This window comes from Astatotilapia calliptera, chromosome 1 (assembly GCF_900246225.1).
Source record: "Astatotilapia calliptera chromosome 1, fAstCal1.2, whole genome shotgun sequence".
Classification (NCBI taxonomy): Eukaryota; Metazoa; Chordata; class Actinopteri; order Cichliformes; family Cichlidae; genus Astatotilapia; species Astatotilapia calliptera.
Window position 1 is genome coordinate 2472782 of NC_039302.1, and position 18243 is coordinate 2491024.

General features: G+C 42.5%; 1 protein-coding gene across 8 annotated transcripts in view; it reads right to left on the bottom strand.

Moving 5' to 3' along the window:
* Positions 1-18243, bottom strand: part of shank2b (SH3 and multiple ankyrin repeat domains 2b) — a 306872-nt gene that overhangs the window by 193370 nt on the left and 95259 nt on the right. For 6 of the 8 annotated variants that reach the window (XM_026194603.1, XM_026193999.1, XM_026194263.1 and 3 more), the window contains exons 2-3: positions 11006-11233; positions 1330-1533 (exon numbers count right to left, since the gene is read on the bottom strand). In XM_026194603.1, the coding sequence (XP_026050388.1) occupies positions 1330-1533; positions 11006-11209 (408 nt within the window). In that variant the 5' untranslated portion in view covers positions 11210-11233. Of the gene's footprint in view, positions 1-1329; positions 1534-11005; positions 11251-18243 lie in introns of those variants that run through there. The other 2 variants (XM_026194425.1, XM_026194345.1) reach the window with 1 other exon arrangement.

Genomic DNA, 18243 nt, shown 5'->3' on the forward strand with positions numbered 1-18243 from the left:
GATCAGATACCACAGAGTGAGTGCAACTATGCCTTGAATAAAAGTCCCGAATCAAAAGGGTGGCTCCAGTAAGCCCTCTATTAAATTAGTACACATTTGGGATCCAGTGACCTCTAATAAGTCTCAGTCACAGCCAGTTTACTTTGCACCTCTGGGTGCATCTTGAAAGCAACTTTTCCTCTGGAAAGGAAATCACTGGGGATAATGCCTAAGATGCGTCCTTTTGATCAAGAGCACACTTCACTACTTTTACGGGCTGTCTGCTGTCAGCTGTAAACATTTTACTGCAGGATTCGTTAAAGATCCATACTAACAGGATTTTTTAAATTACTTGCAAACTTATATCTAAATCAAAGTATTGCACAGAACCTTTGAGCCACATAAGCAAAAGAATGATTCCTTCAGTCCTTCCTCACTTTTCAACGATACTGAATTTCAGTGTTGATTTGAATTTTTTAAAATATACATCTCAAAAAATACATTTGCGGTTTGAGGTTTACACACAGTCGTCATGGGCATGAATGTCATTGTAATTTGGGGATTTTAATTATTTGTTTGAGCTGTCCTTTTTCCAGGCTACAGCATATATCTTTAAGAAGAAGAATTGGGTGCACAATGTTGGCTTTATTTAGGGTTTTCTATGACCAACACAGGATAAAAATCTATATATTGATTAAATGTCTCTTAGTAAGTTGCACGTTGACCAGGCACTTTTGTTGGACCATGTATTCCAGTAGTTTCCAGTTCCTGAACATCCTAACCACTTCCCTCTCATCTGAGGCTAACAGTTTGGCAAAGTGATGACACCAAATAACTTGTGCTTCGATAAAATTGTTTGAACTGATTATCTTGGAATCTGCAGCTGTGTAAAAATGGCTCCAGTAGACTTTAATGTAAATGTGAATTCTCCTTGGATCTATCCTGTTATTCTGAGTATTGGTCAGTCCAATGAGTGCTGACAAATCCTTTTTATGCTGACAAAGAGAAACTACAAGCTACAGCAAATCATGCTCACTAATGACATTTGAGCCTGTACATATATGTTTGACCATGTGTGGATTAGAGAAAATCCAAGATACATTTATGCATCTAATTCAGATTTTTTTTAAGTGATTAAAATGTGAACTGTTTTTCATTCCACCCTGGAAAGAAAAACAGTATAAAGAAATTTACCCTGATATTCATGATGATGAGTGAATGTAAACTTCTAACCTCACCTGTATTATTTACATCAGAATTTAAACAATTTCCCGTTTGAACTTTTAGATTGTGTAACATAAAATATCCAAAAAATGTGATGTGATTCACGTAAATTTGTCAACAGTTTACCTCCAGAGCTGGGACGCCCTTGCTGATTGGCTGGGGGTATTCTCGGAGGATGCGTTCTTCATCCAGGAACTTGCCTTCTCTCCCGTTGCTCGCTGGCTGGAAAAGCCCATAGTTGAGCACATCTTTCAGGCTCTGATTAAGTGTACAAAGGATCCGCTGCTTGGCAACCCAGACCGTTGCATCCGGGTTGAAGCGCATGCATTTCTGGTTGGGTTTGGAGCGCAGCAGAGGGGGAGGGGGGATATGTGAGAGGAAAAAAATAGACAAACTGATTAGAAAGTGATGCCTGAAGTGTTGGCTGGCAGACACAAGCAAGAAAAAGTAAATAATCACCTCTGAAAACAGCAAACATTATGTGACACACATTTCACTTGTACTGGACTTCCAACTTTTGACTGGCAGATGCAAATAACTTGGACCATAAGACTCAAGAGAAGATTAGACCAGAGCTAAAGAACAATGGTGCCCAATTAAAACAGTTCTAACATATCCAAACTGGTGTTTTAATAACCCAAACCCTGTCCCAGTTACGAAAACTAGACACACACATCACTGCCAAACCTTTTTTAATTTATTGTTTTATTGTTAGGATGCTAAGCGGGGCCGCTGTCCTCGCTGCGGATGTAATTGACAGAACCCTTCTGCCCCTGCTCTTTCTCAGCTCCAGCTTCTGTGAAAAAACCCAAACAAATAATGCAGGATTTCTGGTCTGAATCAGAGAGGATTACGGGCACTGTGCCGCGGCATTCAGGAAGTGTCTGTGAGACTGTACAGCTGGGTGTGCTGCTCAGCCAGTGATAGCAGGCCTGTGTCTTTAATAAAGTCTGAAGTGATGAACAGTTTGTGAACTCTGTGTAGCTTTAATCCTCTTGCCTGGCGTTGAGACGAAGACAGGAGGTGAAGGGTTGGACGTGTACAGAAACAGATGTCTGGCATCTGGCAGGGGCTGTGTGGACTGATAGGGCCTCCTGTCCTCTTCTTACAATAGCAGACTTCCATCCACTCCCATTGTTAGTGCTTCCTGAACCGACTGTGCTCAACTTCAGCATTATATATGAAACAGTGATAGTGTGTGCATGTGTTAGGGTTTGCTCTTGTACTTTGGACGTCAGCACAGAGATATACAGAATAAAAACTGACAAAACTGTGTTTTCCAGTGGTCACGCTTGAACTGTAGAGATATTCTGCTGGAGAAACAGCATCTGGCCACCTAAGACTGGAAATAAACCACTCATTCTTACCCATTGCTGTGACTTTATCCCTAACACTGTAGAAAAAAAAAAGCAACACTTTCACTTAGGTTTTTTAAATTTTTGTAATTATTAAGGACAAAGACATCACAAAAGTATGCCAAGAGGACAAAAAGGCTCACGTCCACTGAGATCTCTCAGCACCTGTAAGAACTAAATGCTGCATATGCTGACCACTGCAATGTTTAATTAAACATTGAATACTCTATACTGTTCCAGGTGAGATCCATGGCTCTGCACTTGGAGCTAATTCTTATCACAGCCACTTCACATTGGCTGCAAATTACTGCAGGAAATGTTGGAGATCATCACTCAGTAAAGCCCAGACATTTTGTGCATAAATGTTTTTAAAGACCCTAAAAAGCAGGGCAACCCTGAACTTGAACTTTTGCTTCACAAAATGGACGTTTGTACCACCAACCCTGGGCGTCAATAACTGATGGTAAAGATGCAAAACATATTATTTTAAAGATGTGACAAGACGAGCTCCAGAAGAAATGATGTGCTGGTGTTGAGGATGTGTTCAGTGACATTCTCAGGTTTGATCCTTGGTCCTTTGTGATGCTTAATTTCACCTGTCATCAAAACCAAGTAAATTCTCCCGTCAGTGAACCTTCATTACACTGGCTTACTCTCATGACTGGATGCCCTGCAGGAGGTTGTAGGGAGTCCTAGCTTTTTAAAAACTAGCTTAAACAGAAATAAGATCCCTTAGTATTTTGTGTCATCTTTGCTACTTTGGTTGTGACCATTGAAATTGGTGAAAACCTAATCTGTTATCATCTCCACTGGCACCCACCTGACTGTGAAATTAGCATGATCCACAGTGGCCAGAACTGAAAGTGTAAGACCCAGACCACAAATACAGAATATTTGAAAAGATAATTTCAAACAGTGAGCATTTGCTGCAGCAACTGCTTTACATGGCACCCGACTAGGTAAAATCATCTTATTGGTTACTCCTCTTGTCAACACACATTTGATGGTGCTGGTGTCTGAGTTAATGACAGTTAGACTAAGCATATGTCCACAGCGGCTTTCTGGTGTTCACAAACCCGTCGTCTCCTGTGGTCCAAGCATTCAAACCAACCATGTTTGGAAAGCTCGCTTTGCTTGTCACTGAGTCCAGCCTCTGAATTTTTAGCAGAAATTAACTTTGAAAAGATGTTGTCTCTGTCTGGATGTAAGAACTGTGTACTGGCATTGAATGACAGTGGAGATGGATGAAATAAAGTGAGAAAAGAAAGCTTGTAAGAGAAGAACAGTGTGAAGATTGTGGAAGAACCAAGAACACAGAAAAGCATGTGGGAAAGAGGAAATGTTGTCACTCCCTACACCTGCCTTTTCTTGTCCAAGATGTTGGTTCTTTTGAAACATTATACATTGCTGCAGCTGACTTTTAGACTTTTTTGGATAAATTGCAGCGTGACAGAGATTATTACACTGTTAAATATTTTAGACAAAGTCTGGATCTCTTTTTCTCCTGCTTCTAGTCTTTTCACTCAGAAATGATATGAACGAGCACAGTTTTCAGGAGCCTGCCTCACGTGTCTGTGAGCAAGTGTGTGTTTGTGTTAGCTTGAATTATTCACTTGATTTTGATTTCCAAGCGGACTGTGTGACTCAATCATGTGATCAAGTGGCACCACTGAGTACTCACTGATGAATGTGAAATCAGAAGCACTAGTGCATACTCGTGAGAGAGCTTAGTGTACATGTGAACATGCACATACATATTTTATGCTGCAGTTCTTTTCACTTTGATAATTACGTCAACGGGTCATGAGTTTATTTCATCACTGTACATTTCAATCCACTGGATTGTACAAACTCAATGTGCAGCATAAAAGGGCATTACAAATGAGACCGAAAGGAACGAAACTCAGGAGAGGAACATCAAGTGGCTGAAGATAGAGCTTTGCCAAGCAGCAGCCCCGCCATCTTTGGTCCCTTTTACTCCTTTGTCCTTTTACACATGTGCATCCAATAAAAAGCTATTATTCCTCAAGGACATGCACGCATCAAGCAAAGAGCTGCAGTTCAGAGCAAACTCAAACTACTGCACAGACTCCAGAAGCACCTAGCTGCTCTTTCACATTCACACTGGCAGTCTTTTATGACGACGTTTACTTACAGATTCTCACTGTGAATGAAAGGAAGGCTGCATCTATGTACAGTTAAGGTCGCCTACATGTGGTACATGGTCAGTGAGGATGTAGGCTGCTTGTACTGTATGCACATAGTTCTCACAGAGCTTTAAAGAACAAGCAGCACCATACTGACCCACAGTGTAAATGTACCAACGCTGCAGTTTATGAAAAGCTAACAGCTAAAGTCACAGTTCCCACTGTTCATGTAAAACAAACAAAACTCTGTGGAGTCACTGTTTACCAGAACGATTTTAAAAGTAGAATCTTTCTTTTTTTTTGGGGGGGGGGGGGGGGGGGGGTGATTTATTTTATTTATTGTTTTCTATTTTATATCCTTTACTTTTGTGTGAGTCCTCATGACTTGTGACTTAAATATTGTCATAACTAATTTAATCCAGGATTCTTCAATGAGTTGTTGTAGGTGCTGATGGCTGTGGGCAGGAAGCATCTCCTGTATTACAGCAGGTCTGAAGACACTCTGCTGCTGTAAACTGACTCATGAAGAGGATGCTCAGGGTTGTCCGTAATTTTCTTTTTTTTTGATTTTGTGAAGAATCCCTCTTTGCACCATCATCTCCACTGGTTCCACAGTAGGACAGAAGCAGTGTTCTTCATCAGGTTTTTGAGCCGTTTTAAGTCCCTGGCTCTGATGCTGCTACCCCAGCAGGTGATTTAAGAAGACTCTCCACAACACACTTATTGAAGGACCCACGCTTCCTCAGGAAGTACAGTCTGCTCTGACTCTTCTTGTAGATAGCTTCACTGATCAGTCTCCAGTCTAGTCTGTTGTCCAGGTGGACACTGAGGTATTTATACTCTTCGACCACCTACACTTCTAATCCATCCATCCATTCACTTCCGCTTATCCTTTTCAGGGTCGCGGGGGGCGCTGGAGCCTATCCCAGCTGTCATAGGGCGAGAGGCGGGGTACACCCTGGACAGGTTGCCAGTCTGTTGCAGGGCCAACACACAGGGACAGACTGACAGATTTGCACTCACATTCATTCGCACATTCACACCTAGTGACAATTTGGATTATCCAATTAACCTATCCCCACAAGCTGCATGTCTTTGGACGGTGGGAGGAAGCCGGAGTACCCGGAGAGAACCCACGCAAACACGGGGAGAACATGCAAACTCCACACAGAAAGACCCCAGCCTGATGGTGGAATTGAACTCAGGACCTTCTTGCTGTGCGGCAACAGTGCTAACCACTGTGCCACCGTGCTGCCAGGTAACATCCTAATCCCATGATGGAAATAGCGTTTGACGTAACACTTAACGGGGTTTTACATGGCCGATCAACACAATTTAAAAACTGGTATAAAGTCCACACTTTTTCCGTCAATTGTTCCGTCTGTCCTGCTCACATCTCCAGTGGTTGTACACGGTGTCGTTAACGTGGCTTCACTCCACATCAGCCGCTTTGCTAGCTAAACACCGGTGTCGGCACATAAGGACGCTGTCATAGCCTGTCAATGATGTTGATTAGCTGTGTATATACGAATGTGAATCGCATCATTGGCTGGACTATGGGATAAGGCGGCATCGTTCTAATCCCATACAGGAGCAGCCAGTCACTTACTGACTCACACTGCAAAACAGAATTGTTAAAGTATTTCAGGTTAGATTTATTTATTTATTTTTGTGCGCAACGCAGATTTTCTGTGCGCAGAAACCAGCAGTGCGCAAATGCGCACGCGTGCAGCTTAGAGGGAACGTTGGTCAACAGGAGAATAACTTGGTGACTTTTTTCCTTAAACAATCACACAAACTTAGAATTGGGACTAACTGGATGGTCAGTCAGGTCCAGTAGTTAAGTTAAACTGAGTTGATCATTTGCTGTGAAGCGTTTGTGTGATAGTCTTTCACGCACATATGACTGTTTGGACAGTCATAGCGACAACATTAGATGACAAATTTTACACTTTGAGGTTTTGGTCCTACTGGATTACAACTTCCAAGAACTTGGAATCTTATTGGATTATATCCACACAGAGATAGGCACGTCGTGGCCAAGGCATGCCCACTCTGTCCAACCTGTCTCGTCTCTCACATCAGAATAAAATCAGCATAATCTCAGAGTAGGTTAATGAGATAAGTCCACCGATTTGATTGTGTGATTATTATGATTTGATGTGGCTTTTGCTTTGTTCCTGCTGAACTGCTTTTAGTAACACGCCCTGTATTCAAAAAGTCTAAATTGTGGACATTCCCTTTTTAACTTTTTTGAACAGTGAAGCATAAAACCTGCATATTCTTATAACATCACTCGAAGGGCTCTTACAGGTTACGCTAACCTTAAAATTAACAGTTAACTTGGTTTTCAAGGCCACTAAATGTAACCCAGTTATTTACCAAGCGCACCAATTTAGAGAGCCGTAGATAACCGGCGATACGGTCTCTCAATCACACCACCACACAGTACTGACCCACACATACAGTTCTTACACACACTGGACATTCTGGACATTGTTTCACTTCATTACTTAAATCACGCTGCTGTTATTGTGTATATATTTATTTATATTTCTTCATACATTCTTATATAGTTCTATATTGTGTATTTTGTTGTACAGTTATTTTATTTTCAACTTTAATTTATATATTTTATCTTATTCTCCCAGTTAAATTTACCCTTCATTCTAATTTGTGTTGTACAGTTATTTCATTTTTAACCTTAATTTATATTTTATTCCTTCCTAGTTAAATTTACCCTTTTTAATTTTTCATATTTATTTCCTATCTTATTCATAGCCTTTTCCTTTTGTGTTTTCTTTAGGTCACGAGCAGTTGTCCAAGCATTTCACTACATATCGTACTGTGTATGACTGTGTACGTGACAAATAAAATTTGAATTTGAATTTAACCGGTGTGAAGGTGCACCAGGGCCACCCTGGTAAACATGCCTTCAAAGGGACCAGGTTCGTCTCCCATAGGGACTCAGTATCAGTTAGAGCTGGGCAAGTCTCCTACCCGACTCCATCTAAGCTCTCTTTGCCTATTGGGTAATTCTTAGAGAAGAAACAGAGAAACACCGGGGACGATACACAGAATGACACGCAGACGCTCCGACGAAGAACAGAGGTAACCACACACTAAAAATACACACAGGGTAACAATCTAACTATACAAGACAACAGGGAAACAAAACAGAACACATGACCTGGGACACCTTTTAAGTAAAACAGGAAATACAACTGGCTCAAGGACACGGACTTGAAACTACACACGGGAGTACAGGGACCAAAACCTAAGAACTAGAGAAACCATCACAATTGCAGTGAAGCGCCAGATAACAACAAAGATCAATAATAATACACCCTGGACCGTGACAATTATTGGCTTGCGAGTTGTGAGAATTTTCTGTGTCATGAAAGTAACTCTCTTTTGACCTGGCTAAATCCATGGTAACATGCTGAACACATAACCTGATTATATTCAGATTTTTACTTTCGTGGCTCAAGAGTTAGGAGTTCGCCTTGTAATCGGAAGGTTGCCGGTTCGAGCCCCGGCTTGGACAGTCTCGGTCGTTGTGTCCTTGGGCAAGACACTTCACCCGTTGCCTACTGGTGGTGGTCAGAGGGCCCGGTGGCGCCAGTGTCCGGCAGCCTCGCCTCTGTCAGTGCGCCCCAGGGTGGCTGTGGCTACAATGTAGCTGCCATCACCAGTGTGTGAATGTCTGTGTGAATGGGTGGATGACTGGATATGTAAAGCGCTTTGGGGTCCTTAGGGACTAGAAAAGCGCTATACAAATACAGGCCATTTACCATTTACTTTAGAATCTTTAAAAGTGCCTGAGTTTAACAGATTATTTAATTTACAGCATGGTTTAAGTGAATCAGTCCTGCTTGATTTACCAGAACCATCTGAAATTTGGTCAGGAAAGCCTTAAAGAGTTGGAACAACTTTGAGTAAACTCAGTTTTTTCAAATGGCCTCAGTGTTTTGCTATGAAGCACAAAAAATACTGTAACTTAAACACGCATTTCTAATCTGTCCCAAACTTTACATTTGATCAAAGTCCCAACAAATAGGCACCGACAGCCAGAGCAGCACCGAGTGGGAATAGGAAATGTTTTTGCTTTGAGTATTATTCCTCACAGGCTGACCACATCCACTTAGAAAGAGGTCTGTATAAACTTCCAGCCTTGATGATGCCTTTGTGTAAAAATGATGGCTTTTCATTTAATGGCGGCTCTAGTAGCATGGCACGAAAAAGGAAGCTGTAATTGAGGGGTAGGATTTTAGAAAATCATAACATTATTATCATTATTATATATTATACACCCACTTATATATATATTAGTGGGTGTGTGAAACCATGAGGCAGGCCATGTGGTAGGTTTGTCTGTGTTTGAGGCTGAAACAGCCAAAAACCTTATGAGACATTTTAAATTTAAGATTGACAGACAAACATTTTATTGTCATTCAGTGAACAAGGAATGAAATATTTTTGGAGTTGGCTCACCAAAGGATGAAAATGTATCAAAAATATGTTAAATATGTAATAAGTTATGTTGCATCCCGCTTCCATCCCGCACAGAGATGCAGCTGGTCACACACTCAGTGTACAACACTGTGACATAAACTTAACATGTGTTCTTGTACAATGTCTAGCAGGCACAGGAAGTGTGCCTTGTTTATGAAACAGACAAATTAGAATTTTCTGAAAGACTGCAACAAACATCTCGAGTGAGTCGAGCCCGGCACACGTACACGGCAGCAGGCGCGATGCCACGTTCCTACTGCTGCTCGCAGCTTTAATGTGGAATATGAAATAAGGGCCTAAAAATAAGATTAATTAGGCATCATTTACTTTCAGCTATTCATCTACCTGCTATTCATTTACATATTAATAGGAAATGGAAGGACAATCTAACATTCATTTACTTTCTCCTTTTGGCTCCCACATCTGGGTTCATCATCTTCTATTATAAACTGCACAGCAATATTAAATTGTATAATCAGTATTTGAGTTCTAAGGGCAAACTGTGTCATTAAATGTTGTAGTGTGACTCTCACCAAGCACCTAATCCAGTAAACGCTTTTCTTCACTAATTTTCCAAATAGCCTCGCCCACCTCATGACCCACCTTAACTTTTGATACACACTCTTACACATATGCAGCTATATATAACAACCTGCTACACGTCTCCCATTCAACAGTCACAGACCAACTAATATCATATTATGATTCTTGATGGCCAGAGCTCGTTTAAGTCCCCGGCTTTAAAACTGTAAATGAGTGAAAGATTACTGGTAAGCCTACTTTAAACAGCAGGAAGCCTCCAAGGCTGAGATTACACTCCTTTGCTTCCTCTGAAAACATCCATTTGCTTAAAGGTTAATCTCACACAAATGGAAGAGATAAGGATGTGTTATATTATCATGCTAGAGGAGTCTTATAATGAGTATAAAATAAGATAAAACAGCAAACCGATGGAATGTGCTAACAGGTGTATGTGTTTTTCAAGTTTTGGCAAATGTCTTTGCACATTTCCTGCAAATTTCTTTTATCTCTCCAGGTATATACAACAGATGATATATACCAGCTAATAGGGATACTACTTTATACATGAAAGGACCCTTAAAGAATATTCACCCTCTCAGAAATGCCAGTGATTTCGTTGTTGGAGTTGGAGTGAGCAGAGTGCAGTGAAGCACATTTGGATCACTGTAAAACCTTTAACATCTGGAAATGCACCTGTTTCTTTCTGCCTGCATTATCAATTTTTATAAAGATTCCTATCTGTTTAATGCATGGTGACACTGTTTGTAAGCCACAACTGAAATGCCACCGACTGTACCTTTCCTGCAGGTCTCACACATTAATGGCATCATTGCGTTTGAGTTTACTGCAAGCCAGCTTTCAATAAAAGCTTTTAGATCACAAAAGAGGTTAGAAGGTGTTAGAATACACAGCATTCATTTCCAGTACATATCAAGTCGCAAGTTTATGTTCATCAGTCACGTTAATATTTCACACAGTCACAAACATGATCAATTCGAAACATTTATCGGGTTACTGGCATCCCATCTAGGGTTAGGGTCGAGGTCGTTTCCCTTACTGATGAAATCTCATACGTTAATGTTAACATTAATATTGTTCTGTTAAACGCTTTGAGCTCTGGCGTCCCAAAAAGATGAAAATTTTAACAAAAAAAGAGGTGGATGTTTGCCTAACCCTACCCTAGATGCGGGTGAGCTGGTGGATGCTACGAGGTTAACATCAGCACTCTCAAAAGCTCTGTTCTCATCCTTCACAGATACTCACTGTCTGCTGCAAGTCAGGGATCAAGAGACGGATAACCAGTGAGTTCGTGTGAATGTCGTCCATGCGGTTCTGCGATGGCTCTGCAGTGGCCCTTATAGTCTCATAGATGGTTTCTTCGCGGGAGCTCTCGGAGGCACAATCATCAGAGTAGTCGGAAAAGCTCTGGGCCATCTCATCCTCACTGGAGGTGGAGCTTTGGGGCATAGTCAGCAGGCCCGGGGAATTCAGCTGGGACAGAGAAGCAAACAGGAAATAATATCAGGCTCTTGCAAAGAGATGATTAAAGAAACTAGATATTCAAATTGAATAATCTCCTCCTGTTCCCATCAGACACCTTCTGTCATTTCAGACAGCCGTCAAAGACCACGCATGCTACTTTGTCTCATCCATCCTGTGCTAACAGCTTGTACAGTGGGCTTCAGTAAACTCCCAGAGGTACTAATATCACCTAATATATGCAAAAACATGGTCTGGCTCATTAGTGCTTTCTGTATATCACTAAATGAACTTCACGAGGGTGAAAACTGCACCTGAGAGTTAATCTATTCCCTATGGCCAAATGATCCACTGGCAACATGATTTATGGTCTTATCAGTCAGTGCCTCCAGCTGTGTGCTTGTAAGTGACCCGGGCAGAATGAAGATACTGAAATAACCCGAATGTCTGATTAAATATATTTTCAACTTTTCTCAGAAGTCAGTGTGTGGGGGATTTGGAGGTTAAATGTTTTATATTAATTAAATACTAACAATTAATATCCCCATATGTCATTGACCTTACACTGACAAAAAAGATTTCTTTTTTAAAGTAACTGATTAAAACAGTACCCAACACTCACACTGAACTATTCTCACTTGTTGACATTAGATAACAGTTAGAGGTCTAACATAAGTACTAAACACAGACAGAGATTAAATGATTTTTAGGTAAAACCTTCCCAATGTATAACTTATTCTTCATTTCGTTCATTAAATATTATTTTTCATTTTTAAAAAACTTATCTATGACCTTTTCTTTAACTAAAGAAAACACTTCAACTTGTAAATACAAGCAAAAACCGTGTAAGTCAAAATCTGAAGGTTATAGCTCAACATAGGAAATGATCATGCTAAGATGTGCGTATTTCACTCTACTTCTTTTCAGAGTGCCAGCAAGATACAATATTTCACAAGATGACTTTTCAAACATCTGTCTGTTTAACTGCGACTGCTGCAAAAACCAAACAAACAAAAAAGAAAAAACCCAAACCTGGACTCTGTCACGGGTTCATAACTCTAGGAACAACAAGTAGGCCTGCAGAGCGAGAGCAAAGTGCTCTAATAGGGTGATATGGTGCTACAAGGTCATTAAGATAAGATGGACCTGATTATTTAAGACCTTGTATGTGAGGAGCAGGATTTTGGATTCTGGATTTAACAGGAAGCCAAAACAGGAGAAATCTGCTCTCTCTTTCTAGTCCCTGTCAGGACTCTTGCTGCAGCATTTTGGATCAGCTGAAGGCTTTTCAGGGAGTTTTTTGGACATCCTGATAATAATGAATTACAGTCGTCCAGCCTGGAAGTAATAAAAGCATGAACTAGTTTTTCAGCGTCACTCTGAGACAGGATATTTCTAATTTTAGAGATGTTGCACAAATGGAAGAATGCAGTCTTACATAATTGTTTAATATGTGCGTTGAACGACATGTCCTGGTCAAAAATGACTCCAAGGTTCCTCACAATGTCATACTGCACTGAGGTCTAGCAGGACAAGCACAGAGATGAGTCCACTGTCAGAGGCCATAAGAAGATCATTTGTAACCTTCACTAAAGCTGTTTCTGTGCTGTGATGAGCTCTGAAACCTGACTGAAACAAACAAGCCTCTGCAGATGATCTGTTAGCTGTTTGACAACTACTCTTTCAAGGATGTTTGATATGAAGGTTGGAGATTGGCCTATAATTAGCTAAGACTGCTGGGTCTAGAGATGCTTTTTAAGCAACAAGATGTGTATTTAGAATCCTTGTCTTTTTTGAATCCCCAATCGGGTCCAAGTTTCAGCTGTCTAGCTGTTAATTTGAGGTGAAGTTGAAGAATCTGAAAGTAGTCCTTTTTATTTTTTAATCCACTTTGTTCAATGTCCTTGTGCCACTGGTAGTAAAAGAGCCCCACAGGATGATTCCTCTACCACCATTCCTGACAGCTGGTACAGTCTATTTGAAAACGATTTGTAATTTGCAGTTATTTAGAAATATAGAATTTTAAGCAGCACCTTAATGAGTGTATATTTATATTTGTATATATTTAAACAAATACCGGTATATAATTTTGACCCTGTGCAGATTATAGAAAATCCAAAATAAATTGTACATCCACTCCCTTTTTTTTTAAGTCATCAAGGATATATGTTGTACAATCATGGAAAAAGAACAGTGCAAAGAAACCATAAAAAGCCCAAAATGACTATGACATTCATGGCTATGATGAGTGTACATATCCAACCATATATGCCCATTAGCTGAGATGTCCCGGATTTGATGACACTGCAGGTAACAATAGATAAAGCTGCCATTTTCAGTGACATGTGTAATGGATAGATTTGCCTTTTTCCAGATTCCTTGAGTTCGTATTCCCACTCGTGATAACAGATAACTCTACATTGTATTCCTTGAGGATTTGAGAAATGTTTTTAACAAAGAAGGATGAAAATGGGTGAGAAAAGATGAAGAATCAAGGTGTGACAGTTAAAAAATGCCAGTTTTATATCAGTTCGAAAAGCAACTCCTGATTTTGTTTTTGCACATTTTCATTTCAGCCTCCTGCTGCGGACTTTATTCTGTAATGTGTATAATTTCCTCCCATGCTTTTCCAATCAGCATGTGGCCAATTACAAATGCACTCGAAGTGTCACGTAACATGTGTCATGTTTGAGCATTCAAGTGATACGAAGTACTGCTTCATAGATAATTGGCAAACCTTCTGGAGGAAACCTGGTCTTGTTAGGAGAGACGGCATCCATCCCACTTTGGATGGAGCAGCTCTCATTTCTAGAAATATGGATTATTAAACCCCCCAAAATATGACTATCCAGAGTTGGGACCAAGAAGCAGAGTTGCAGTCTTACACTCCTCTCTGCAGCTTCTCTCCTCCTGCTACCCCCCCCCCCCCCCCCAAAAACCCCCCCCATCTCCATAGAGACTGTGTCAGCTTCCAAAAAGACAAAAAACAAACTAAAACCAGCAACAAACAACTTAAACATAAACAATTACAAAGAAAGAACAATACAGTATCCACATCTGAACCAAAGAGTAAAACAGTGAAATGTGGATTATTAAATATTAGGTCTCTCTCCTCCAAGTCTCTGTTAGTACATGACTTAATAATTGATCAACAAATTGATTTACTCTGCCTTACAGAAACCTGGTTGCAGCAGGATGATTATGTTAGTTTAAATGAATCAACACCCCCGAGTCATTCTAACTACCAGAAACCTCGAAGCACAGGCCGAGGGGGCGGTGTGGCAGCAATTTTTCACACCAGCCTATTAATTAATGAAAGACCAAGACAGACTTTTAATTCATTTGAAAGCCTGATGCTTAGCCTCGTCCACCCCAGCTGTAAAACTCAGAAACCAGTCTTACTTGTTATCATCTATCGTCCACCTGGGCCTTACACAGAGTTTCTGTCTGATTTCTCAGACTTTATATCTGATTTAGTTCTGAGCTCAGATAAAATAATTATTGTGGGTGATTTTAACATCCATGTAGATGCTAAAAATGACAGCCTCAACATGGCATTTAATCTGTTATTAGACTCAATTGGCTTCTCTCAAAATGTAAAAGAACCCACCCACCACTTTAATCACACTCTAGATCTTGTTTTAACATATGGCATAGAAACTGAACATTTAACAGTGTTTCCTGAAAACCCTCTCCTGTCTGATCATTTCCTGATAACATTTACATTTACAATAATTGATTACACAGCAGTGGAGAGTAGACTTTATCACAGTAGATGTCTTTCTGAAAGTGCTGTAACTAAGTTTAAGAATATAATCCAACCACTGTTATCATCTTCAATGCCGTGTACCAACACAGAGCAGAGCAGCTATCTGAACGCTACCCCAACAGAGGTCGATCATCTTGTTAATAATTTTACCTCCTCACTACGTACGACTCTGGATACTGTAGTGCCAGTGAAAACTAAGGTCTCTAATCAGAAGTACCTGACTCCGTGGTATAATTCTCAAACACGTAGCCTAAAGCAGATGACTCTTAAGCTGGAGAGGAAATGGCGTGTCACAAATTTATAGGATCATCATTTAGCCTGGAGAAATAGTTTGTTGCCCAACGGGCCTGCCTTGGGTTGAGCTGCTTGGCAGAACGAATATGGATCAGGTTCTGATGATCAGTCCAGATCAGAAAAGGGTCTTTCGCTCCCAGGAGCCAATGCCGCCACTCTTCTAAGGCCCACTTGATGGCCAGGAGTTCTCGGTCTCCGACACCGTACCGTTGCTGCGTGGGAGAAAATTTCCTTGAGAAATAGCAGCATGGGTGAAGTTTTCCATCCGGGTCGTGTTGAGAAAGGACGGCGCCAGCGCCAACATCGGAGGCATCCACCTCCACCACAAAATCTCTGGCAGGATCAGGGTGGAGCAGGACGGGGGCCATAGTGAACCGGTGGATAAGGTCTTGGAATGCCTGTTTTGCACCTGGGGAGAGGCAGAAGGGCTTAGGCAGGTTAGCTGGTTTGGTGAGGGATGTCAGTGGGGCGACAACGGTGCTGAAGTTACGGATAAAGCGCCGAAAGAAATTGGCAAAGCCCAGGAAGCTCTGTAGCTGCTTAAGGCTGGAGGGCTGAGGCCACTGGGTCACGGCTTGGACCTTTTGCGGGTCCATGGTCAGGCCATCGGAGGAGATGGTGAAGCCTAGGAAGGTGGTGGACTGCTGATGGAAAGCACACTTCAGTTTGCAGAACAGCTGGTACTCAAGCAGCCTGCTCAGCACGGCCCTCACATGGTGAATATGGTCCACTTCGGTGCGGGAGTTGATCAAGATGTCGTCTAGATAAGCAAACACCCACCGGCCTAGCATATCCCGCAAGACATCGTTGATCAGATGTTGGAAGACAGCAGGGCTGTTGCAGAGGCCGAAGGGCATCACCAGGTACTCCCGGTGCCCGTTAGGGGTGATGAAGGCCATCTTCCATTCGTCCCCTTCCCTAATGCGCACCAAATTGTAGGCGCTGCGTAGGTCTAGCTTGGTGAAGATGCAGGCCTGGGAGAGGGAATCGAGTGCGGTGGATAGCAGAGGAAGAGGATGGCGGTTCTTGACAGTGACTTTATTCAAGCCCTGATAATCTATACAGGGGCGGGGCCCGCCATCTTTCTTCTTGACAAAGAAGAATCCAGCAGCAGCAGGAGAGGTAGAAGGGCGAATAAAGCCCTGTTGGAGAGCCTCAGCAACGTACTCCTCCATGGCCTTATTCTCTGCGGGTGACAGAAAGAACAGGCGACCACGAGGGGGGACCGCTCCCGGGAGGAGCTCAATGGCTATGTCGTAGGAGCGATGAGGAGGTAGAGTAGAGGCTCGCCTCTTACTGAAGACCTCAGATAGGTTGTGGTAAGCCGGAGGGATCTTATCCAGATCAATGGGCTCTGGGGGAGAGGCCTCTTCTGACTTTGAGTTCTTTTGGGTCCGAGAGAGAAGGCAGCGGCGTGGACACTGGGGACCCCAATCCAGGATCTGGCAGGAAGACCAGGAGATGTGGGGGTCATGTTGACGGAACCAGGGGTATCCAAGGATGAGAGGAGAGGAAGTAGCCGAGACTACTAGAAACCGGACCTCCTCCTGATGATCCCCAATAGACATGCGAACCGGCTGGGTCTGGAACAGGATCGGGTAGGGTTGGAGGGGTCGCCCATCTACTGAGGTCACCGGGAGAAATCGATCAACGGAAGTTAACGGAATGCAAAGTCGAGAGGCTAGTTTTTGGTCGATGAAGTTCTCAGCGGCTCCGGTGTCCAGGAGGGCTTCAGATGAGAACTGTTGGTGTTTCAGGTGAAATATTACTGGTAACAGAAAACGAGAGGGGTCAGAGGAGTGTGAAGGGCCAGGTGGGACTCCCCGGCAGTCTACCTGGCGTCATCGTTTCCCGGACGTAGCGGGCACTGGGGACGACGGTGTCGAGCTGATCCACAGTAGGCGCAGAGACCCTCATGCCAGCATCTCTCTCTCTCTCTTCTTTGGAGAGTCTACCCAGCTGCATGGGCTCCTCGCTGGATGTACTGCTTGGGCTAGCAGCGGCTCCTTCAGAGGGGGGAGGAGGCTGGGAAGACGTGGCCCTCTGAGGCTGGAAGGGTTTGAAGGCCCGAGGGGTGTGGCGAGGCCGCGACATCACTCGTTGGTCCACGGCCTCATCCAGAGTTTTTGGGGCCTCACAGCCGGTCATCTCATCTCGGATGTAATCAGCCAGTCCCTCCAGAAAAATGGAGCGTAGAGAAGCGTCTCCCCACTTTAGCTTAGCGGCCAGGGTATGGAATTGGGAGGCAAAGTGACAGACGGGTCGACTGCCCTGGCGTAAATGAAGCAGCTGTGACTCCACTTCACTGCTCGGGGGAACAAACGTCTTTTTTAATTCCTCCACAAACAGGGCATAGTCATTGCAAGCTGCAGATTTATTGTTGTAGAGCATAGGTGTCAAACTCTGGCCCGCGGGCCTAATTACATTTGGCCCGCGAAGCCACACCAAATTACTATTAGAGCTGGCCTACTGGTATTATACAGCTAATATATATATATTGTTTAGTATTAAGCTTTGCTTGTTCCATATTCAGTTTTTCAACAAAACTTGTTTGAGTCCATAAGAAGAGATTCATTCTTAAATCTGGAGGAAGATTTTTTTTTTCAATAAATATTAATGTAAGCCCGCAACCTTGTTTAAGTTTTGAATTTTGGCCCACTGTGTATTTGAGTTTGACATCCTTGTTGTAGAGAGCCGCGGCCCATTCCTGAGCCTGGCCAGACAAGAGAGAGGTTAACATTGCAACTTTTGCACGGGCGGCGGCGTATTTAGTGGGCTGACATTCAAACAGCATGTCTAAAGTGGCGAGCAAACCATCAGGCTGGCCATCAACTCCATTCCACTTATCTGGTAGTCCGATCCGGGGCTCCGCGCTCACCGGTGCTGGCTGACGTTGCAGTGAGGTGACGGAAGTGGAAAGTTGGAGGACAGTTTCGGTGAGAGACTCCATTTTTGTGCT